Source organism: Marmota monax, unplaced genomic scaffold, assembly GCF_021218885.2.
Source record: "Marmota monax isolate L192 unplaced genomic scaffold, Marmota_monax_Labrador192_F-V1.1 WCK01_AAM20220418_F8-fsc00345, whole genome shotgun sequence".
NCBI lineage: Eukaryota > Metazoa > Chordata > Mammalia > Rodentia > Sciuridae > Marmota > Marmota monax.
In genome coordinates this window covers 73620-99303 of record NW_026694478.1, presented here as the reverse complement: position 1 = coordinate 99303, position 25684 = coordinate 73620, and the positions used below count along the sequence as shown (strand labels likewise).

The window sequence follows — 25684 nt, the reverse complement described above, 5'->3', positions numbered from 1 at the left end:
AGAAAGAACCAACCAGTGGGTATGGTTGTGCATGCCTATTATCCCAGTGACTAGAGAGGCTGAGGCAGGAGGATCCCAAGTTCAAGACCAGTCTCAGTAACTTAGTGAGGCCCTAAGCAACTTAGTGAGAGCCAGAATCAAAATAAAAAGATTTTTTAAAAAGGCTGAGACCAGGCATGGTGGTGTACACCTGTAACCCCAGTGGCTCAGGAGGCTGAAGCAGGAGGATCAGGAATTCTAAGCCAGCCTGAGCAAAAGCAAGGCACTAAGCAACTCAGTGAGACCCTGTCTCTAAATAAAATACAAAATAGGGCTGGGGATGTGGCTCAGTGGTCGAGTGCCCCTGAGTCCAATCCCGAGTATCGGAAAATAAAAAATAAAAGAAAAAGAAAATAAATTAAGGAGTCATGGAAAAAGAACTTCTTCTTATAACAACACCCAAACCAAAAGCAGGAATTTCTAGGAATAACAGGGAATTGGCCAGTGCTTCTTCCTTAGAACACTCTTGCACAGCTACTCTCATTTCTTCCTTGACCGTCACCTCTGAACATTTTCCTCCTGACCTCAGCAAATGTTGGATATAGAAAAACTGCCCATTTCAGGTCCTTGATTCCTTAAAACTCATTATGAAGTGATGTTGTGTAGGTGTTACCTATGTCTAAACAATGCCAAAACGGCTAGTTAAAAAAAGCAAAAATAATACTAAAAAAACAACTGGTTCTATAAACCCGTTTATGAGATAATGTATATGTTAGGAGACATCAGTGAGCTGTGTGTGGACTGTTGAGCATCGCAGCCTCCTGAGGGAATAGGTCTGGCATTGGGAACTCCCCACCTCTCACAGGGATTTACCACCTGATGCAGGTGAACTTCCCCCTCAAGCTCTGCTAAAGACCCCCTACAGCACCTGAGATGGGTGTGACCTGCCAAGATGCCAATCAACCTTCTGACTGCAAGACAACATGAAGCAAGACTCCGCCCTTGAAAACTTGTCCCTGCCTTTGATTGTACCCCCTTAAACAAACCACTGGAGCCATTTTTCCTTTGGTTCCAGCACCCATATGGACTAGGTCTATTAGGGGCTTCATTTTCTGTAAATATATTTTGAGTATTTTTGCTTTGTTATTTACTAATTATTTGCGATTGTAAGTTTTAGGGTGGCTTGGGTTATCCTGGGCAGGAAGAAGGACCCCTTAACGAGACGCTGGCCATCATCCCCACTTCGATAGGTATAAACAACTAATTGTGACAATTACACATCAAATAACTTGTCTAGTTTTTTTGGGTTTTGTTTCCTGAACTGACTGTGTGTGTGTGTGTGTGTGTGTTTGTGTGCATGCACACAGCCCGTAACAGACAAAGGAAATGTGTTCTGCAGTAATATAGCCAACCCAAATAGGCAGAATCAACAGATTATATTATGATTATTTCCCCCAAAGATACAACATAGGTGGGTCACTGGAAAATTTTTGGAACTAGAAAAACACAACTATGCCCTGTGGATTTTATGTTACCTACTACAGTGGGCAAAGTAGTACCCATCCTGGTTTTGTGATTTACCCTTTCCCACGCTGGCCCACTTTGCTTATAGCTTCCTGAATCTCCTTTCTCTTTTCTCCATCTGTCTTAAAACTGCATCCAAACAGATTGCTCTATTGAAAGTAACCCTCAGCTCTGCTCTCCTGAACTGATATGGTTCTATCTTTTCGGGCATTAAGTCCAAAACCCTCATTTTTGGGTTTCCAAAGCCTTTCATACTTCTCTTCCCTCATCCTTCCCCACTCCTTGAAAATCAGAACATATTGACATGTAACAGAAATACTTGATTCCATACTGAGACCCAACTCAGACCTCAGGAAGTCCTGGGTTTTCAATTTTGGTTTTACCATTTTTCAGCTTTTGCAAGTTACTCAGCTTCTAAGAATTATTTCACCTGGAAAAAAAAAATGAACCTAAAAATAGCAGTCTGGTAGACAGGCACAGATGAACTAAGATCACATGGTATATAAATCAATCACTATAGCACCTGGGCCACAGAGGTGCTCAATGAACAATCAGTCCCTTCCTTTTCCTCTAATTTCATCCAGTTTGGGGATCTTCCCAGTTTCTTATTCACACTCCCTAGGAACCCTCACTTTGGCTGCAGTGTCCACACAGGGCAGCCCCAACTCTTGGTTATTGTTCCATTCACCTCCTTGTGTCAAAAACACATGTCTGGAGACTGAATTTGAGGGAGGTGACAAGTGCTCTGCTCAAAATTATTTATATTCATATTTTAAGTATATTGATTAATCATCCATATATACTTCTAGATGGTTCATTAGATTGGGTATATGTTTGACCAACATTTTAGATTTAGATTCCTGCATTTTAAAAAAATAAATCTTGAATATATCTATAAATGTGTTAATGTATATTACAGACACTCATAAATACATATGAGTGCATACATATATTGTTTAATTGTAGAAGTTCTTTGTATTTATTGAGCACTTTTATTGTGTCAAGCACTGTGCAGAGGTAGCTCGTTTAATTCTCACAGTAATCCTACTATCTTGTACAATTATGACACCAATTTTTCAGATGAGAATTTTAATTAACTTGGGCAAAGTCAAATAACTAGGAAGTAAATATTAACGCACTCAAAACTACTAAATAACAGATTGTGTTGAGGTGCTTGTGGGGTTTTTTAAATTTTAAACTTATTTATTTATTCTAATTTGCACATGACAGCAGAATGCAATTCAATTCATAGTACACATATAGAACACAATTTTTCATGTCTCTCGTACACAAAGTAGAGTCACACCATTCATGTCTTCATACATGTACTTAGGATAATGATGTCCATCTCATTCTGCCATCTTTCCTACCCGTTGCCCCCTCCCTTCCCTTCCCTCCCCTTTGCCCTATCTAAAGTTCCTCCATTCCTCCCATCCCCACCCCCCACTATGAATCAACATCCATATATCAGAGAAAATATTCATCCTTTGTTTTTTTGAGATTGACTTACTTCACTTATATATTTTCCAACTCCATCCATTTACCTGCAAATGCCGTGATTTTATTCTCTTTTAATGCTGAGTAATATTCCATATACCAGTATTATATGGAATATTACACATATTCCATTGTGTAATATTCCACTGAGTAATATTTCATATACCACAGTTGCTTTATTCATTCATTTATTGGAGGGCATCTAGGTTGGTTCCACAGTTTAGCTATTGTGAATTGTGCTGCTATAAACACAGATGTGGCTGTGTCACTGTAAATATGCTGTTTTTAAGTCCTTTGGATATAAACCGAGGAGTGGGATAGCTGGATCAAATGGTGGCTCCATTCCAAGTTTTCCAAGGAATTTCCATACTGATTTCCATATTGGTTGCACCAATTTGCATTCCCACCAGCAATGTATGAGTGTGCCTTTTCCCCCACATCCTCACCAACACTTATTGTTTGTATTCTTAATAGCTACCATTCTGACTGGAGTGAGGGAAAATCTTGGTTTTGATTTGCATTTCTCTAATTGCTAGAGATGTTGAACATTTGTTCATACATTTGTTCATTGATTGTATATCACCTTCTGAGAAGTGTCTATTCAGTTCCTTGGCCCATTTATTGATTGGGTTATTTGGTTTTTTGGTGTTATGATTTTTGAGTTCTTTATATACCTTAGAGATTAATGCTCTATCTGATGTGTGTGGTAAAAATTTGCTCCCATTCTGTAGGCTCTCTCTTCACCTCACTGATTATTTCTTTTGCTGAGAAGAAGCTTTTCAGTTTGAATCCATCCCATTTATTGATTCTTGATTTTATTTCTTGCTCTATAGGAGTCTTGTTAAGGAAGTCCGGGCCTAACCCGACATGATGGAGATTTGGGCCTACTTTTTCATCTATTCGGGGCAGGGTCTCTGTTCTAATTCCTAGGTCCTTGATTAGAATCCATGACCAGTACAGAAGAAGAAATGACAGAGAAGGAGCTCAGGTGGTGCTTGTGTTTTGATTCAAAGTATAGGGGCTATAGTTGGACGGCTTTTCATCTCCAGTAAAGTGCACTGCTGAGCTCGGAGTAGACATAAACAGGAGGACAGGTGTTACTTTAAGAGGGTGATGGAAGCTGTAACCTGAAGCCTTCTCCAGCGCTTGCTTGCTCTCAGCCAGAGGAGTCTGGGAGGCTGCACCCAGCCAGCGCGCATCTGTAAACTCCTGCGGGTCAGGCGCGTCTTGCTTCCAAAGTTGGAGCTCTCCTTGATGGGAGGGGGCGGGGAGGAGGGGAGACCGATGACGTCACTCGGGAGCGGGGATAAAGCTCCCCGGTTGCACTCCGGGCTAGTAAACGGCCCCAGGGAGCAGAGTGGCTTGTGCCGCTGCGGAACTCCTGCGGTGTGCCCTGCCGCCCCTCTTTGCCCCCCATTCCCAGGCATCCAAAGCGCTTCTTCTGCGGAAGGTCGCGCCCAGAGGCACCATGCCCCAGAACGTGGTCCTCCCAGGCCCTGCGCCCTGGGGCTTCAGACTTTCGGGGGGCATAGACTTCAATCAGCCTTTGATCATCACCAGGGTAGGTGTTTTCCAGTGTTGCTTTTGTTACCATTCGGGGACTCGCGACCCTGGTTGCGCAGCGGGTGCCTCAAAGTGAAGAGTGGCCTGGGAACCTGGGGTGGGGCGGGCGGGACGGTGCACTGGTGGGTCTTGGGCTTCTGGCTCCAAGTTCGAAAGGCAACAGCAACTGGCAAGTTGAGGTTTGAAGGATGCAGAACCGTTTTGAGACTTAACAAAGTCAGCTTGAAAGTTCTCCGCATCCTCTGGGTCCCCAGCAACAGACAGAACGACAGGTATCAGAGAAGGTGAGGCTGCGGGGACTGGGGCACCTTCTCCTCTGTGCACCCACCTCCCTTCTGTAACAAATAGATGGGGTGCAGGGAATGCGAAAAGAAGCATTAAAAAACACCCGCGGTTTTTTCTTGGAAATAGATGCGCATCTGAGCGATTTTCTTATTTGAATGACAACTTCAGCAGGGCGCTGTTCGCAGGGCACAACCTCTGCTGGCCAAGCTGGAACCGCTCATATCAGCCCAGACAGGGAAAATATTACTAATGTGTGTTCCTGGGTTCCCAGGCATTTTGAAAAAATGTTTTTCCATGGCTTTGGAATCATCATCCTTTAACAAACTACAAAGAAAGTGTGTCACTTTTTAATTTACCTAGTGGAAAGTTACCAGACTGATAACTCTAAAAATAATACTTTAATATCCAAGTCAAACTTTTCCTTATTTAACGTTTTGTAAAGCACTATCTAATTAGGAAAAATGAGAAAGTAAAAATGAAACCACAGAGTTTCTCCCCATCAGTGAATTTCTAGAATTAATTCTAAAGCATTATTTGCTTTAGTTGATCTTTTTCTAACACAAGTATTTTTCTTAATAGAAAACAATTATTTCAGTTACAACCTATAAAGCATTTTAAACCTAACTTAAAGGAATAAGCTTTCTGAACATTAAACTTTCATTTTCCAACTGTTAAGTTTTTCTCTTTTTTAACTGCTTGTAGTTCATTTTACAAATATATATGTATAATCTGATCACTCATAGATTTTGAATAAGGCAATATCTTTTAAATTCTGTCCTATTTATATTTCTATGAGATTTGAGAACAAATATTCTTTTAAAAAATATCTCAAAATGTGTATCATAAAGGCCGTATAATGGATCATTTGCAAGCTTGGATTTACATTTTTCAAAAACATATAAACACATCTGACAAGTGGTTTTTATGAGACATGAAAATTTAACATAGCCCCAAAAATGTTCCTAAGTAAATTAAGCAGAAAATGCTCCTGTGATCTGAGCCAAGCAATTCCTTTTATAGACTTACCAAAGAAAACAGTTTCCATTATCTCTATTAAGAAACATTTTTAGTTTATGGAGTATAGCTTTCATTTGTTTATATTAAATTAAGCAAGCTTTTGAGTTCTAACAAAGAATAAATCATATTTAGGCTAAATCCTAAAGAAATAATTTTGTCACTTCGGGAAACTAATAAAAGAAATATTTTTGTTATTACTATACAAAATGTCAGTATAATTAATCATGTTTGAATTTTGAATTGTTGGCATTATACGCAAAGTTTATTTTAAAGTATTACACCTGCAGTTGGACTAACAAAGCTATTGGTAAATTATCTGATACAATGCTAATTATGGATTCTTTGAAATGCCAGTTCTATCTTGAATTTCTAACTCAATTAATTTGTGTCACTCATTTTGACACTTGATTCAATAATAGTGCATTCCCAGATATGAGTATTTCATTTGAGTTTACCTTTTCAATGATTTTAATTCCAGGAGAGCTGGTTAAACTGAACTGTTTTTTATCCCAAGTGTCCCTGAAGCCATGTACAGCATAGATTGTTGTTGAATGAATGAATTCATATTCACTTGGACTTTAATGCCTTAGTGAACAGACCTAGTTAATATTTCCACCAAGATGATAATAATACTGAAAATCATTTGGAACAAAACTAAAAGGTGTTACTCAGAAATAATTTGTGTTGGGGATGTAGCTGGGGATGTAGCTCAATGGTAGAGCACTTGCCTAGCATGAGTAAGGCCCTGAGTTTAATCCTTAGCTCCACAACAAGCAAACACATTAAAAACACCAATAATTTCTTTAAAAAATGTGTTGTTTTTAGGTGGAATTTTCTATTTTAAAATTTTCATTTAATTTTTTGAAGTAGCAAGTGTGTGTGTTATTGTACTCTTGCTTGCCATGCATTATTCTAAGCCCTTTGTATTCACTAACTTACTTAAATCTCACCATAATCGTCTGAGAGTAGTAGTAGTAGCAAAACCAACTTTTGCAGAATAAAAGAAGGAGGATTCACAAGGCTCATTAGCCTGCCAACAATCACAAATAGCAGGACGGGATTTGATGCCAGATCAACTTGCCTCCAAAGCCTGCCTTCTGAAGCCCATACTTGTGAAAAATTCCATTTATTTTTCAGATAGTTCTGTTCTGAGCTGTCCGATATGTCACAGGTTCTATCAATACTATGTCTTCAAGGTCTAATAATTTCCATTTTTCCGCCGTTGTTATTCAAGATTTCATAACTTTCATAACTGTCCCCATCAAGACATTGATCTCTCCAATCCACCCTGCATTTTCTTACCACCCATCTTTTTTAAAAATTTGTTCCAATTAGTTATACATGACAGCAGAATGCATTTCAATTCATTCTAGACAAATGGAGCACAACTTTTCATTTCTCTTGTTGTACACGATGTAGTGTAACACTGTTAATGCAATCATACATATACATAGGGTAATGATGTCCATCTCCTTCCACCATCTTTCCTACCCCATGCTCCCTTCCCTCCCCTCACTCCCCTCTGCGCAATCCAAAGTTCCTTATTCTTCCCCTGCTTGCCCCCAGTAATTAGAGAAATGCAAATCAAAACTACTCTAAGATTTCATCTCACTCCAGTCAGAATGGCAATTTTATCAGAATATAAGCAACAATTAGTGTTAACAAGGATTGCTGGTGGGACTACAAACTGATGCAACCTCTTTGGAAAGCAGCATGGAGATTCCTTAGAAAACTTGGAATGTTACCATCTTTGAAAAATGCAGGGTTGCTCCTCTCTCTCCCATTCTTAAAAATCCTTCAATGGCATCACCAACTCGTGGAGAATGAAGTTTGTAACTTTAGCATAGCATTCATAGCTTTTCACTGTTTATTCCAACTCAGCTTTCGAATTTCATTTCTCCCCTCTCCCCTGCTTTCCTCCTCTCACTCCATACCTAAGCAGTGGTACCACTACACTGGGGCTGCTTAAATTTCCCTAACATGCCTTTGCTTCAAATGTACCACACTCTTCCCTAGAATTGTTTTCCCCGCTGTCATTTGTGCCTGTGGAAACCCATTCAAACACTACTCCCCCCACCTCCTTCTTCTAGGAGTAGTGTGGCCGTCTGTTTGATTACATGGCTTTGGGCCTATTACATCTCCTTGCTGTGGAGCTTTGTATCATGGGTATTTGTGTATATCGTCCTACTAGATAAGGTACTTCCTGGGGGCAGGAACTTACTACTTCGGGGACCATACAGTGCCTAGCACAATGGTTTGTACGTCATGTATGTTACAGAATTAAATATAGACACAATATGAACAATTGACTAAAATGCTCACTTTTTACATAACTTTTTTGGCATGAAATAGGTGCAGATTGTGTTCTCAAAAATATTCCCCAGTAAAGATAAATGAGAATTATTTAAATTATTATTTAGATAACTTATTAAGTATACAAAGAGTTGAAACAGAAATATCTATAATGTCACAAAAAGTTCCATGAATGAGATGTATTTCATCAAGTCAGTTAAATGCTTTTTGTCCTCCTACAAGCCCCGCCCCTCCCTTCCTGCCTTACTCTATACAAATGCAGACTGCAGGTGTTCCCAGGCTAATGTTGGAGCTACTTTACAATGATATAAAAGTGGTACACATTCAGTACAAACCATACTTGGAAGTTTGAATTTTGACGTTTTTCCTGGGCTGGTGATATGAAGTATGCTACCCTCTTTCGATGGTGGGCTGCAGCAGTGAGCTGTCAGCCACAGGACCCTGAGAGCCAACAACCAACACTCTACAGTAGACCGTGTTATTATAAACTATGATGTTCGGTAGGTTAGATGTATTGAATGCATTTTGACTCAGGATTTTTTTCAGTTTTATAAAGTAGAGGAGCAACTGTGTAACCATGCTCCTAGACAATGGAACTGCAACCAGTTTGTGAGAGAGGGACAAATATCATTCTCTCCCTCATTTAAAATTGAAGTTCACAAAATTAAGAAAAAGGGTCTCTTCTTCAAAACTGTTTCCAAATTATTCCATGGGGTGAATCTTCCTATCATTGAACACACACATATGCGCGTACACAGACAAATAGTTTCTAGGCAATAAGTGTGCTATACTTTGTGCAAGATAAAATTTATGTTTTGAATATTCAGTTTAAGGGGGGAGAGATTATTTCAAATTCCATATATAATTATCCGAAGTATTTCATAGAATGATATAAAAGTGGTACAAAATGTTTAAGGTTCACATCTCTAAGTGAACTTCTTTTGATATTCTTGCAAGAAGGTTCTAAGGAGGCTCTCTTGGACATTTTTGAACCATCCAGAAAGTGGATCTGCTCTGATAGACAAGTTACAGGTTATTTGCTCTCACCAAATTCCAATACGGATTGCAGTACAAATTAGTGTTGTGTATGTGACATCAAATGATTACATACGTCTGATGCCAGTCTGTCTTTTCTCTTTAGATTCCTCTTTCCTACCCCTTCACTCTTCCCTTCTTCCTATTCATAGCACACGAAAGTTCCAAATCAAGACTGAGATCATTGTAACTAGGAACATTGTGTGGACTTGAGTAACAACAAAAGTGTCAGTGCATTCATTTGTGTAGGCTCTAACATATATCTTTAATCCAAATGTGAACTTTTAAAAAGGTAAGTGTTGGCTGAATGCAATCCTTTTTCAGGCTAAAGCAAATGTAGTAGAAAGGTTGATGTGAATAAAAAAAAAAAAACCTATGTAATTTTGTGCTAGCAAAGACTGCATCTACATGAAAGTGTTTTCATGTGCTTAAAACATTCACACATCCACAAATATCTACTGTGTGTAGAATGGCTTGTGTGTGAATGATATTGTGGGATGCAGTTATAATTTAGACAGATTTCTACCCCCACCCCCAGAAATAGATACATTAAGAAGAGAAGATACTACCAAGATATGACCTGCCCAGGATTCTACGGGAATTGTGGCGAAAGAGATAGGAGGAGGCAGAGGAAGTGATTCCTGCAGCAGAGGCACATTGAGGTAGTGTAAGAGTTTGAGCTATAAAGTGAGACAGACCCAGGGGCAAATTGAAATTTTCACTAGATGATCCTATGCCAGTTTCTTGTGCTTTCTAAACATCAGTTCTCTCCTCTTAAAATAGAGATGGCTACTTTGTAAGATTGTCTTAAGAATTACATGAGATCATAGAATTACATGACATAACATTACATGAGATCAATAATGTTATTATAACAATAAAATAACAGTTCCCAAGCCTGGCTGCATTGGAATCACCCATATAACATTTGAAAATATCCATGCCAAGGTGCATGCAGAGATTCTGCTATAACTGACACAAGGTACAGCTCTAGAGACATGAATTGTATATGGCTACCAGAGGGCTTTATGCCAAGAGAGGCATGGGAAGTGTATTTGATAAGCCAAATCTCATGATTTTGACCCATGCCCCTAGTGCAGTCTTTCTGTATATACTTGTCTTCCTCAATAATTTTAGTAATTTTTACTTATTTTTGTGTATGAAAAATGATGTTCAGCTGTGCTGTCCAGCCTGGCCCTGAATTCCTGGGCTCAAGCAATCCTCCTACCTCCCGCCTCGCCCTTCTGAAGAGTTGGGACTACAAGCAAGCACCACTGTACCTGACTGCATTTTTATTCTTAACATCAGAATCAAATCAGAGGCATGTCTTGAACTTCCCTTGTGTCTCCCACAGTAAATAAGACATTATACATGCTTTGTGTTTTAAATTATCTTTTTCCCAGATGGACCCAAGTAATAGGTTAATATGAATAGTAGAAATCATCTGAGGCATTTGCTAACGCAAATTCCCTGGCTCCTTTCCTAGAGATTCTGATTCCTGATTCCAGACATCTGGAGTAGGAGGGCGTCTTTATGTTCAACAAGGACCCTAGGTGATTTGTGCAATCAAACAAGTTTGAAAATAGTGCTGCGTGATTGATTTCAGTGCTATGTCCAATTATCTCTCTAATATTTTCAATATTTAAGACCATAATGAATCTGAATAATAATCCTTTAAAAAAAACTCTGCCTCATTTCAGCTGTCTTCCCCCAACTCAGGAAAACATAGTAATCATCAACTGTGAGCAATAATATAAAGTAATAATATAACAAAAATATTACAGTAAAGTAATAATATAAAGTAATTCTGGGAAGTAATAGATTCTTAATTTAAGCAAATGATTTAACTTACTAAAACCAGGCTGGGCATGGTGGCACATGCCTGTAATCCCAGCGGCTCGGAAGGCTGACGCAGGAGGATCACAAGTTCAAAGCCAGCCTCAGCAAAAGTGAGGTACTAAGCAATTCAGTGAGACCCTGTCTCTAAATAAAATACAAAATAGGGTTGGGGATATGGCTCAGTGGTCAAGTGCCCCTGAGTTCAATCCCCTGGTACCCCCCCACCCCAAAATTAAAAAATTAAATTAAATAAATAAATAAATAAATAAACTTACTAAAACCAGCATAATTTAGCAGTCATTTTCTGATTGCCAGTTCTGATGAACTTGAAGAATAACAAGGAGTAGATGCATCATATTAAGAATAACAAGAAGTAGAGGCATCATATTTCTTCTTATTCCCCATCCCTCTCTCTAAATCCATTCATCTTCCTATTTCTCTCTCCATTAAGGCGTAAGGACAGCAATTTCCAAGTTGAATACAAAGTCAGAAGTGGGTTCTGGCTATCAAACACCTTTCCTTTAGCTTCTAGAACACATGGTAAGATGACTGTGAAGCTGCTCTCACCAACCAGAAAGGCACAGGTTACTTAGACACCTCTCCTCAGAAAACAGTCTTCTTAATCCAGTCTTTCTTAGAGAGTTATTGGGATAGTCAAAGATATGAGGGGTGGGAAGCTTTGCAAATGTAATATCTTGCATAATTATGAAATAGTAGTCTTAATGTTAGTACTAACACTGTTAGTAAATGTCAGTAATCTTCAATCTCTAAGTTACTCAGATGTTCAATACCTATTCAATAGGTAAGTTCAGTATCTATTACTTAGATTTTCAATATCTACATTCCAATAAGCCTGTATAAAATGTGTGTAGACACGTATACACAAAACTCTGCTTCCTACTTATCCTAATCAAAACTGTATTGAATGTTATATAAATTAAATCCATTTACATGACTTAGTAAAATTAAGAGAGGCTTTAAAAGCAAACACAATAAGCTATGCTTTCTCATGTTTTAACTCAAAGAAATGCATCCTGGTTTTAGAAGTTTAAAAATAGAAAATACCGATTTTGACTTACCGTATCTAGAGAAAAATGAAAAGTTTAAGATTATTTTTTTCCCTACGAATCACATCAAGAATGGAAATTTTTGCTTGTCTAATAGTTCTAGGTCTGGGAGAATTTCTAAGTGGAAAACAGTGATAAAATACCTTCCAGAGCTAAGTGTAATAATCCCAATTGTCTTCACCCAGCTTCTACCATTCTACCAACTGTTGCTATTGAAAAAGTATCATGATCACCACAGTGAGACTATCACAGAGGTAAAGCAAGTACAATAAATATTTCAGTGATAAGACTGAAGATCTAGGACACATGAGAATTCATTATTTTTTCAATTTTATTTGTTTAGATGAATTGAAATCTCCCTTAGAGATACAAAGTTAAATAGAATATATAGCTAGAATAAGCAAATTGAGGGGAAATGAATTAGTGAGTGATCCTTAAAGAGAGCATTAGGGACTATCTAGTTTATTCCTGGAGCAGTTTGAAATATGAGTCAAGCCTTATGTATTATTCTGCTCTAAATACTAGGAACTTCCAAGCATGACAATGACAGGTTGACACTAGTAACCATAATATTTGAGTACGGAATATTAGCTCTTTTTGTTATGTGAGCTCTCACTTAAATAGCTTTTTTGTTCATTCTTCCATTTATCATTTATTAATACTAAACACTATGAAACATTAGAAATCAAGGTGCTTCTTGACTTAGAATGGAATTACAACACAATAAATCCATCATAAGTTAAAACTGCATTTAGTACACCCAACCTACTGAATGTCACAGCTTGCCAACACAGTGCATTGCAGAGCATTGGTTGTTTACCCACTTGGTGGCAAGGGTGACTGAGAGCTACGGCCTCCCTGCTACCACTCAGCCTAATGGTATCAAGGAAAGATCAGAATTCAAAATCTGAAGTGTGGTTCCTACTGAATGTGTATCAACTTTGTACCATGGTAAATTTGAAGAACCACAAGTTGAACCGTCGTAAGTCAGGGACCATCTGTACACATGATATACATGTAACCAAGAGTTTACAGTCCAGTTGAGAAGACAAATGATATAAAAGTAAATAAACGAACATAATTTTCAGGAAGGAAATGAACAGAGTGTAAAGGTAAAAGATAATGGGGAGAGGGACTAGAGAAGCTATTCCAAATGGATCAGGAGGTTGATGAAAATATAACATTTGAGCCTAGACCTGAAGGATAAGGAACATCCAGATGAACAGAGGGAGAAACATTTCAGGAAGAATAACTGTGCATATAAAACCCCAAAGAGAGGGGAAAGGAGAGGGAATGGGAATGGGAATGGGAAAGACAATAGAATGAATAGAACATAATGTTCTGATGTTCATCTATGAATACAACCACGAGTGTAACTCCACATCATGTTCTACCACAAGAATGAGATCCTAATTAGAATAAGTTATACTCCATGTATGTATAATAGGTCAAAATGTGTTCTACTGTCATGTATATCTAAAAAGAACAAATCAAAAAATAAATAAATGAACCCCAAGGAGGTACAGAGTTGGCCTGCTTGAGGAACTACAAGGAAATTAGAAGTTGTTTTAAATTAGATTTAAGATTTCCTGCCTAGTTAAACATTAAAAACGAGGTTAAAATACAAATGTCAGGCACAAAATTCAAGATGTTGGTTTTTAAATTGTGCCATGATTTCTTCCAGATTACTCCAGGAAGCAAGGCAGCAGCTGCCAACCTCTGTCCTGGAGATGTCATCCTGGCTATCGATGGCTTTGGTACGGAGTCCATGACTCATGCTGATGCGCAGGACAGGATCAAAGCAGCCGCACACCAGCTGTGTCTCAAAATTGACAGGTGCCCCTTAATTAATGGTGTTAAAATTCGATCTTTTTTGCAGGAGAACGTGAACCACAGCTACAAATGGTTTCATCGTCCTAGAGAGAAGGACTGTCATAGCACCTAGAATTTTGACTGTTTTGTTTGTGTGTGTGTGTGTGTGTGTGTGTGTGTGTATCAGCCACATTAGTCTATTCTTCATTGAAGTCCATCAATCCAGTAGTTGTTGATAAGTCATTTTTAAAAGTTAGAATCCTCTAGAGTGTCCAAATAATGAAGAGGCCAAATGAATTTTTTTCTTCCTTTACTAACCCAGTCAATTGACTATAATAATAGCCATAGACCTTGTAAACTCTGGACAGAATGACTAGTAGTCCTGCTGTCCTCAATATGGTAGACAATGGAATGGAAAGTACAGAGGCCCCTAAGAGAATCTCTTCACTTGCCAAAATGTGTTAAAAATCAGCAGTTAATATCCTATAAGTCATTGTCATTTTTTTGGACAAAATTCAGGCCAGAAGAATATTACAAGGTATGAGAATTCATGTGCATATAAGTGTGTTAGATGTGAGATCCTTCTGACCAAAAAAAGAAAGAAAGAAAAAGAAAATGAACCCAAACTCTTGTCATCAGACCCCTGATCTGAAACAGAACCATAAAAATAATGGCCAGTTATAGTGATTTTTTTGATATACATTTATCATATCATTACTGATTCACAATTATTTTTCTTGGTACAGAGGCTCAATGAATTGGCCAATCCACCAATTTCATGTGTGAAATAGATTCTTTTCCCATTTATGCATAATCTGTGCTGCTGCCAAGCACATATTCCCCTAGGAGTCATAAGGTCCCAGAGATGCCTGAGAAGGGCTAGTCAAAGCTCTGTTCCTGATGACAGTAGAAAATCTACCCAGTCCATCCTTCACTGCTTCCTGTGGTGGCCTGAGTAGGATAAGAGGGAAGAAGGGGTGACCTGGCCTTTGCCTCTTGGGATCTGCATTCTTCAAGGGCAGTGCCATTTCCCACAGGCACTGGGAGGCCAACTCTTTCCAGTGTACAATGCAATCTAGGCACTCTTGGTCTATTCTAGATTCCCCCAAAGGACACAGAAACATAAGACTAATTGGTATGGAAAAATACAGAATAATAAGTTTAAAAAAAATTTCTTTGGCTTAAATTAGTCCCTAGTACTCTCAAAAAAAATAATAGGAAATTAAAGTATACTAAAACTTTGTTCTATTTCCAGGGCAGAAACTCGCTTATGGTCTCCACAGGTATCTGAAGATGGGAAAGCTCATCCTTTCAAAATCAACTTAGAGTCAGAACCACAGGTATGGATGTTAGAGTAAATGGTATTTGCATTATATTTCCTTTCATTAATGGGATGCTTCCAAGAGGAAGAAATGAGAAATGTAAAAATTGGAACAAGACCTGATGAAATGGTTGTCTGTCTTTACTTTCTGAGATTAATTTATGTGATACATGTTTTCTTACAACAAGAAAAAAGAGAAATATGCCTAACAAACATCTTGCTAAAAGGCAAGTATGTTCTCATCAGGAAGCATTTGGCTAAATTTACCTAGAGTCCACTTGTTTTTTTCATTTCTTATCATGGACTCCTGCCAAAAGGCTATGAGGTAATCTAAGAAGTTTAAGTTGTTAAAACAAAGCAAAATAAAAATAGGCTCTGCCACTTGAAACAGGTGTCTCTAATCTAATCGTTGTTGGGAATTTGAGTTCTTCAAGGTCTTTGCCCAGATCTTATTTGACACCCTTCTTTAATTCCCAATTCTGATATTCTGTAATCAGATTTATCTTACAAAAGAAAAAAAGTTTTGTATTATGTTATCATGGAGATCTTCTGCTTATGCAGCTGAATTGCAAAAGATAGAGAACTTTCCCTTGAGGCAACTCTTATATCATGAGCTAAATGAATCAAATAATCTGATGCTTGTCTGTGTCTACTTTCCAAAAGTAAAAAAAAAAAAAAAAAAACTGAAATTAAGTCAAACCTTAATTGTGATATCTGAAAAAGAGGCTCCAAAAAGAAAAAAGGCTGCTGTTAAAATACAAATTCCCACCCCCACCAAAATAAATACCCTATGTAATCTTTAGAGTTATAAGATTCTTGTCCTGACTTTTGACAGGAAGGAAGGTAGAGTTTGAGCCTAAAACCACAGGAGCAAAAGGAAGAGTAAGGAGACCCCAAAGGGAAAGAGCAAGACACTGAATATTCTTGAAGACAGGAACCCTGTGTCTATTCTCTTCTCTTTGGCTCTTCCAGGCCGTAGACCACAACAGCCACTCAATAAGTGGCTAACAAAGGAAAGAAAAGAATACAGGACCTAATGATAAACTGCGCCTTTTCTAACACTGGCCAGGGCCAGTCCTGGGAACAAATTCCCAGAGCTGATCTGCCACCACCTCCAGCTGTTGCATTGTATAAGAGATCTTGAAAGTTCAGTGGGATATTGAGGTCAGGTAAGACTCACTCTTCAGGGTAGGTGAGCAAAGGATAAAATCAACCAGATAGGTAATACAGGTTTAATAATAACCCTTATTTGAAATCCTTGAGACCAGAAGATTTTTACATTTCAATTTTTTTTATTTTGGAATATTTGCTTATACATTTTGAGATATTTTGTGGCCCAAGTCTAAAAATGAAATTCATTTTGTTTTACATACATTTATACACATAACCTAAAGATCATTTTATGCAATATTTTTTAGTGTGCCTGTGTTTTGATGGCAACCCATCTCATAAGGACAGCTGTGGAATTTTCCACTTTCTCAAAAAGTCACCTATTTGGAGCATTTCAAAGTCAGGATTTTTGGATTAGGGATGCTCAACCTGTAAATATAGTGATAAAGGATCTGAAAGCTGATGGTGATTTACCCTGGCTAGGTAGGTTGGTGAGAAGAAACACTTCCAGGGGGAGAAAAAGTCAAAGAGGTAGAAAAAAGAGATTGGAAGAAGAAAAAATGAAGTTCTCCAAGCAAAGCTATCACCTATATATAGCCCTTTGGATTACTGCCCAAACCCACCTGTTCTTCCCACCTTCATCTATTCTTCACTTAGAAGCAACACAAGAGAAAAAAAGTGACTCTTTGGTGCTTTATTTAAAGAAGACCAATCCAAATTCTTGCTAGCTCCAGGACAAATTAGATGGAATTCTTCATTCCTTTGTCCATATACAGCATCATCCAAAACTGCACTTCACCATTTTGCAAATTATCTTTCCAGTCAAATTTTCTTCTAATTTTTTAAAACCCTTTTTCATCAATATGAGATATAAGGAATGGAACTGACTAGACAGATTTGATCCAAGTTCCAAATCCCCACGGTCACTGCTCCCACCCTGACACAAAGATAATTTACCAAGTAGTATTCGATTAAGCACAAAATGCACTTAGACAATCAGAGCCTGCTTTACTAGTATCTATCCAGATTTGAAGGTTAAAGGTAATTCCTGAGTTGTAGCTCTGGAAAGCCCCTCTTTTGCAAATCTGTGAGCATTAATTTATGACTATGATTAGTCTAAGAATTAGATTTTATGGCTTAATACTAATTTTTAAATAATCTGTCCTCTAGTCAGTCGTGTATTAGCCCATGTGGCCCATTTTGGAGTTAGAAAATATGAACATTTATGAAACTACAACTGGAAAAAAAGGAAATGAGATTAAAAAAAGAAAAGGTAAAGATAAGAGCTATAACCGCCAGTCAGATGGAGCCTTTAAAAATTCCATTAGTTTGAGTCATGACTAACTCTTACTGGCATCCTCTCCATGAGGCCAGTGTTTGAAGGGCTCAGAGATAAGAGCAATTTCAGGGTCTCCTAATGGACCAAATGGTTTCTACTCCTCATGAGACTCTAATGCCAGATTTCCATATGACCAGTTCACGTAACTTGTGCTTCAGGACAAACATTCTCTACACAAAATAGGTAAATTTCAGTGTATTGCCTACTATCTGAAAATCCTATGGCATAAACTAGTGGGGAAAATGTGGTTATGAAGATCAAACAGTGAATTTAACTTGCATACTGAGATCAGAGAAACACTAAGCTATGATTATTTTTTAAAATAATATGAAGCTATGTAAAAAGATCCTTTTTTAAAATCTTAATGAGAACTCTGCAAATAGAGCAGCCTTCTGGACAACAGAGGTGTGCCAGTTTGAGAAAAAAAATTCATCATGCTTTAAAATGTCATTGTAGATAGTGAAATTCCAATTAACAATACAATATTCAAGCTCTTGTTTCTCAACCCAAATCAAACTTTTATCATAGGTATTGTGACCTGTGCTTTACAATAAAATATTCTTTTTCATTTTAAAAGTGATATCTCTTCATTGCAGAAACATTATATTTATCAATCCATACCCAGTCACAAATAATTAAATGTTTATATATTTTTTTCTGTTGTTCTTTTCTATACACAGGTTTAAGCTTAGGAGACTTTTTCTTACAGAGTAATAATTGACATAAGAATTTTTAATCTTTCCTTTTTCATTTTCCATACTACCACTAAATAATCAAATTTTGTTTTCATAAACTTAAACTTGAATTTTAGGCTTATAAAGGACCTTAGAAATTGTTTAGATCAAATCCCAAGACTTGAATTAATTCTTTCCATAAGGTCCTGAACAGTCTAGGAGCAGATATACATGTTTTTCTATACAAAGCATTACTGTAGTCTAAGAGTATGTCAATAGTCCTTCAAAGGTGACATTCTCAAATAAATCATTACCCTTATTTTTTAATATTGGTTGATCAACTCAAAAACATCATGTGCCTATCATAGTAGAAAGATGTTTTTCAGGAAAAAAAAGATGGTTCTTCTCTAAATGAGAAGAAAGCTCTCTCCATTTTTATACAAAGGATTTCATCTATGCCATTGAAGATCTGATAATCAAGATGCACTTACATATACACAATGGAATATTATTCATCATTAAAAGAGAATAAAATCATGACATTTGCACATAAATGGATGGAGTTGGAGAATATAATGCTAATCAAAGTTAGCCAATCCCAAAAAACCAAATGCCAAATGTTGAATCTGATACAAGGAGGCTGACTCATAATGGGGTTGGCCGTGGGGGGCACGGAAGGATTAGACAAACTCTAGATAGGGCAAACATGTGGGAGGAGAACGGAGGGGCATGGATGTAGAAAAGAAGGTGGAATGAGATGGACATCATTACCCTAAGTACCTGTATGAATTCACAAATGGTGTAACTATACTTTGTATGCAACCAGAGATATGAAAATTGGGCTCTGTATGTGTAGTATGAATTGTAATGAATTCTGCTGTCATATATAACAAATTAGAATTTTTAAGAAGATGCAAATTACATGCACAGTCACTGTATATTTTCATAGAGTTCACTTTAATCTGCAATGTTTAGATAACTGCAATGAGAACAGGAAACATTTGAAAAAGTCACTAGAGAAAATAAGGGTGACTTTATTTTTCATTTGAGGAGTGAGGATGAGGGAGGGGTAATTGGGCATAGATTTCAAATATGATGAAATGCAATTATTTCCTCATTGTGGCTTGGTCAGATATACACTAGCTTCCTATAGTTTGTTTCTCTCATTTCCCTCCATTTTTAAATGTAAGTTACAGGGAAATGTATTGCTCTGATGGAGGTGAGCATATCCTGAGACTTTAATGGTGGGTCATTTCTCCAAGGTAGAAACTGAAGGTGAGTTGTCCTTGAGTGCTGACATTGCTGAGGTCATTTCAAGGACTCAGAAGACCCTTTATCAAGAGCTGCAGTCTCCCAGTGTCAGCAAAGCTCTGTCACATTTCTTAGCCTTATCTGGTGGCTCTAGCATTTCACTAATTGAAAATATCATCCCTTAATATAAGCTGCTATGGTTTAAAAATAAGAGTTTTTTAATTGTCAATTAATTTTGGATGATTACTTTTTGAATTCCTAGGAGATAAGAATTACTTGATGGTTTTGTCTGGATAGAATAAACACAAGAGCTGGACTATATTAACTGCTATATAAATTTTGTACAGCTATTTGTCTGTTACTCATTATTTTCCAAGAAAAGCAAAAAGGAATTAAAATGGGACAGCAAACTTCTAATTGGATTTGTCTTTTGATTCTGTTTGATGGTCAACAATGATGTAAGACTTGGATAGAAAGTTTCCTTTTAGTGCCATACTTAAATTTCTGTTTACCTTTGGTATATACACTTCATTGTGCTTTTGGGAATGACTCTGAAAACCAATAAACTAATGCTTTGCAAAGCCTAAATAAAAGTGTTTGAAGTCTGTGTTAGAAATATTTCCCCTTATGAACTGAATGGAAAATAGAGTAATTTTTTAACAAAACTTGCATTTGTGACCTTTGCAATGTATATAACCAAAATGGAAAATGGTGAAGAAAAGGCTTGGTGATATTTAACTTATGTGTTGCTATTGATAAGACTACAGATTATTAAGATGCAAATAATTTCAGGAAGATTACATTATTTACAGTATAATTACCATCCATGTTTATTCCTTTTAAGGCTAAGAAAAATCAAGGGCAAAGATTTTTCCCATAAAGCCATTTTATTATGTTAATTAATTATAAATTTAATTCTATTCACCAAGATTTTTAAGGCATCTCATGCTTTGTTTAAAAAAAAAAAAACTAAGTTCTTCAAAGCTTGAGCCATTTAGTCCTGCCTAATTTACACTGTAATTAGCCTGAAAGATTTATAATTCACTAAAACTAAATTTCCCTCTATCTTTTTTCACATCAGAAAGAGTTACAAAGACCTGGATCATGACTATTACCATTACTTACAATTATTTCCAGTTCACTATTTTCATGCCATAATAATGGTTAATCATAAAACACAGCCAATCTGACTTCATTATTAATTTAGCTAAAACAATCAGATTGTACCTCTGTGTAAATTTTTAGCTACACACATTTTCACACATTCTGCAATTCAAAGCTGGAACATTTCTAAAGTTAAACTTGGTTGTTTCAGTCCTTCTGCTACAACAGCAACAATAATGTTGCCTTGGCCAATTCCTCTGCAGTGAGCCACTGTTGTGGAGGAAAAATTTAAATGAAATTTATCAGTAAATTCAATGTCACTATTGAAGAATTGGCTAAATTGCATTCAATTCAACCCTTCTTTTCAATTTCAGAAGATAAAATAAGAGGTTTTTACTGGCTTTACAAATTTATACAACCATTCAAAACTAGAAAACATTATTCCTACATTAACAAATACTAATACAGGATTTCAGATCTCTGAGGCGTGCTTCAAACTCAGAGTTTAGGATTCTGATGTGTGGTCCTTTTCCCTAAGTAAAGAAGTAAAAATCCTTTTATGACTCATATACACTGCTTATCTCTAACTTACTGACTTTCCAGAACTAGAATAAATAGGAAGAGTTCTTTAAATACACAACATGAAATCACTATAATAAAAGGGGGGATCTATAAATGTTGTTCCTACTTTCACAATTATTTTAATCATTATCATTTCTTCAAAATTTAAGATTATAGCCTAATCCAAATTAAGAATTTTTTGTTGTTGTAGATACCTTTTAAAAATAGCATTTTTACCTAGATTAGTTAAAAACAATTCAGTGTATTTACTCATAAACCATCATTCTATAGATTATGTCTTAAGACATTGGGGAAGATTTCCCAAGACACTATCAGAAGAGAAAGCATATGTAAGTTCTTCTTGAGAAAATGTTAAGCGTAATAATTTTTTCCGATCCAAAAATCTCATTTCTGACACAAATTTTCAATATTCAAATGAGTCATTACAATTTCTTAAAAGCATAGATGAAGTCAGTAGGGAGCAGACAAGAGATACAATATTTGAATTATCTCGTGATATTTTAAACAAGGTCAATTCCTTTGCAGGGTAACATTTGGTAGGTGAATATAGCACAAGCAAATTTCAGGGAAAATGACAGAAAGATGCACCCCTAACTCCTCCTTTAACCTTTCTGTCAATTTCATGGCAGGTAAGGATGCCTTTATTAACAATAGCGATGCTGTTAGTTTTGCTTACTAACGGCTTGTTGTGCACTCTGTGGCCTTGTGTATTTTGTCTGCCATTGTACAGGAATTCAAACCCATTGGTACCGCACACAACAGAAGGGCCCAGCCTTTTGTTGCAGCAGCAAACATTGATGACAAAAGACAGGTAGTGAGCGCTTCCTATAACTCACCAATTGGGCTCTATTCAACTAGCAATATCCAAGATGCGCTTCATGGACAGCTGCGGGGTCTCATTCCTAGTTCACCTCAACAGTAAGTACTGGTCTCTCAGTTCTGGCCACAATGTTCTTGACCTTGATAATATGGTTTCTTTTCTTTTCAAAAGTCCAGCTCTTGCTGTTTTTCTTTTACTTTCCTGAAGGCACTGTTGGATTTTTATTTTAAAGACAAGCATCTAGAACACGGTTCTAATTGTTTTGGAACCCAACCAGGCAGTTCCTGAACATTTAGTGAATAGATGGTTAAAAGAAGAAATCGTCCGGTTATATCACCACCCTTCTTAGTCATGTCAATATTTGGTGGTAAATAATCCTGTCTGTACAGTTGTTGTTCAATTGCTTTTATTTTTAAAAAGTCATCTTCCACTGAGGGATTTTTGTAACCCTTTGTTTTTACAGGATGTGAACTACTTTGAACACAAGCACAATATTCGGCCCAAACCTTTCATAATCCCAGGCCGAAGCAGGTCATAAATTCTGAGATTGTGAAGTTTGAACTGCATGCTCCTTTAATTCATTCTTACTAATTACCAAGAAAGTAACTTGTAAGATGTTTGCAGTGGCTCTTCTCATCGCATAGCTCATTTCAAAAGCAAAAAGAAAGGAACTCACTTAGCAGAGAGCAGAGGCCAAATAACCTCCATTTCTGTGAGTAAATATTGACAAGATTATAGAGCTGTGAAATTTCATGTGATCCCCATGTGTATTTATAACTAGTCCCCTGCTGCTCTGGGGATCCCATCCAGGACACGGTGACCTTTGAGTCACTCAGACATAGTCTATCCCAGGTCAGGAAAGCCCAGCCAGCAGGGACAAAAATGGAATCGTGCCCTGGGTCAGGAGTAAGGAAGCCGACAGGGAACACAGGGAAAGCTGAGGTCCCTCCACAGGCTTGACAGGTGCTGGTCATCCCACCTGAGTATCTGCTTCTCACTCCACCTTCAAATCACTAAGTCCAGCCCTTACATAAAGATAAACTGGCATTCTTGTGGATCCTTGCAAAGAATCTTCTCATCCTTGCAAAGGAAGAGGAGCCCTCTGACAAGGAACTTTTCCACTTGCATGAAAAAAAGTATAAAGTAAAAGTTGAGAGGGAGGGAGATGCATTAGATACCCTCATGGAGAGCACTGTACAAATTAGAACAATAATAAGCCAGGTCAAAATTCTTATCCAAACAATCAGAAAAAGCTATCATCTCTAGATGATCCTTTTCAAATACCTTCTCTGGAAATTGAACTTCAACCTAAGGGGAAAGAACTAATAATGCCCTGTTTCACCACATGGTAATAAGGACAAGCCAGTGTGAGTCTGTCATTTGAAGGTCTCCTTTAATATAGCTAAATTTAGAAGATGGGAGGAGAGGTACAGGAATAAGGATTTGCTTAAAAACAGATGCCAGTGAACAAATTATAAAAATGCCTCCTCGATCCAGCACGCCTGTAATCCCAGCAGCTCTGGAGGCTGAGGCAGGAGGATGGTGAGTTCAAAGCCAGCCTCAGCAAAAGTGAAGCACTAAGCAATTCAGTGACACCCTTGTCTCTAAATATTTATAAAATAGGGCTGGAGATGGGGCTCAGTGGTTAAGGGCCCCTGTGTTCAATCCTTGATAGCTTTTTCTGATTGTTTGGATAAGAATTTTGACCTGGCTTATTATTGTTCTGATTTGTACAGTGCTCTCCCCCTCCAAAAAAATAAGAGGCCTCCTCATCTTTCTTTTCTTCTTGTGCCATATCACTATTTTCTCTAGCTTCTGAACTTTCTGCTTCCTTTGAAAGAAGAATCTTTAGAGAGGAAATTTTAGGAGGCTACAAACCAAGCCATTACTGCACTATTAATGAACAGTTTATTTAATCTGAAGTAAATTGGACATGCTAAATTTGTAATAGCTCTGATTCTTTTAATTATTCCATCATAATTGAAGTATTTTAAAACACCCGTGTTTTATGTGCAAATATGTAAAATTTAAAGCCAAAGATGTAACTAAAAATATATGCAATGTATTTTATAGATCCAAATGTTAAAATACAATCCCTGCAAGTGGTTTTTGGACAAATTGCATCCAGAAGCATGCCCCCCAAAGTCTGTACACACCCCAGAGAAATTCACGCTCTGTCACAATGACCTGAGTGTAAAGCTATTGAATGTGTCATCAACCTTGAAGGTGGTTTTTCCTCCTCAGGAAAACTCACTGATACAAACCTACTCCTTTAGCAAGGTCATGATGACCATGATAATAGCCACAGTGACTGGAGTCCATGAAAACTATTTTATTTTAAGCATCATTTTAAGAGATCTTTAAAAATTGTCCCAGAAATTTACAAAGGTTATTTTGGTTGGCTTAGGGTCTATATTTTCCATCCCTCTAATAGACATGAACCACTAATAGAATGATTAAAAAAAATAGGAAATAGAAGACACAATCCTTGCTTAACTAAAATTATATAAACAACCATGCCAATATCTCAAAACCCCAATAAATAAAAGAGTGCTAATTACAAAGTAAGGCATACCTATAATTTCCATTTGATAATATTTTATCCAGTATCCAGCACAATGTCTGACTTACAGCCAGGCCAGAATAGTTCTAAATGCTTGCTGAACACCTTCAGTATTTTGAACCCCATATCTCTCAAGATTTCACTCAGTATTTTAAATCCTAAAGTACCATTTCATAAGCTTAGGTCAAATCAATGTAATCTTAACTAAACTCACTACAACTGAAATTTTACTTCTTTTACCAGCTGAAGTTAATTTTAGGATCCAGGGTAGTGTTGAGCCTACAAAATGGGTGAACAATGCCACTGGATATGATCTCACCAAGGTGCAAATTGAGTTTTAAACAGGTTCTCAACAGCCAGAAACTGAAAGAGAAAGACCCATTTACCTGCCTGGTTTGGGCTATGTAGTTCAATTAAAATTGTATAACACAATCTGAAAAGAAATTTAATCCATTTGGTGATATAAGTTGTTAAGACTAATCAGGCTGCAACAAAATCACTATCCAGTATCTTTCTGGGTTTTGCTATCTACATGAGATTGAAGCCCTAGAGAGTATATTCAGAAATGGGATTACACTTAAAACCTAAGAGAATATTGAATTTGCAGTAAATTAATCATATAAATCCATCATCCATCTTAAGTTTATAGTTAGCTACACTAACTGACAGGCATGAGAGAAGTTTACATGAATACTAACATTTCTTTTTTGCTTTGTCTTAAATGATTGAGCTTTTCTAAATCTCTTAATATATTTTATTTTCTCCTAAAATGCATCTAATGCTGCACTTAAAATTGCATGTAGAAAAATGTTGTGACCAACCTCCTATTCAGTTTCGTAAGGAATATGAAATATCCCTAGTTCTTAAATTTGCATGACTGGCCTTTCTGATATATTAGTAATAAGCCCCTATAACTTGTCTTCAAAAGTTAATGAGAAATATGCCTGGAAATATATGCATGCTTCCAAAATTTTACATGAAATAGCTGT

General features: G+C 37.1%; 1 protein-coding gene across 2 annotated transcripts in view; it reads left to right on the top strand.

Moving 5' to 3' along the window:
* Nucleotides 1–4322: 4322 nt before the first annotated feature.
* Nucleotides 4323–25684, top strand: part of Pdlim3 (PDZ and LIM domain 3) — a 28578-nt gene continuing 7216 nt past the window's right edge. The window contains exons 1-4 of one of the 2 annotated variants that reach the window (XM_046419024.2): nucleotides 4323–4561; nucleotides 13804–13955; nucleotides 15187–15271; nucleotides 22596–22663. In XM_046419024.2, the coding sequence (XP_046274980.1) occupies nucleotides 4469–4561; nucleotides 13804–13955; nucleotides 15187–15271; nucleotides 22596–22663 (398 nt within the window). In that variant the 5' untranslated portion in view covers nucleotides 4323–4468. Of the gene's footprint in view, nucleotides 4562–13803; nucleotides 13956–15186; nucleotides 15272–22042; nucleotides 22231–22595; nucleotides 22664–25684 lie in introns of both variants that reach the window. The other variant, XM_046419023.1, reaches the window with a different exon arrangement.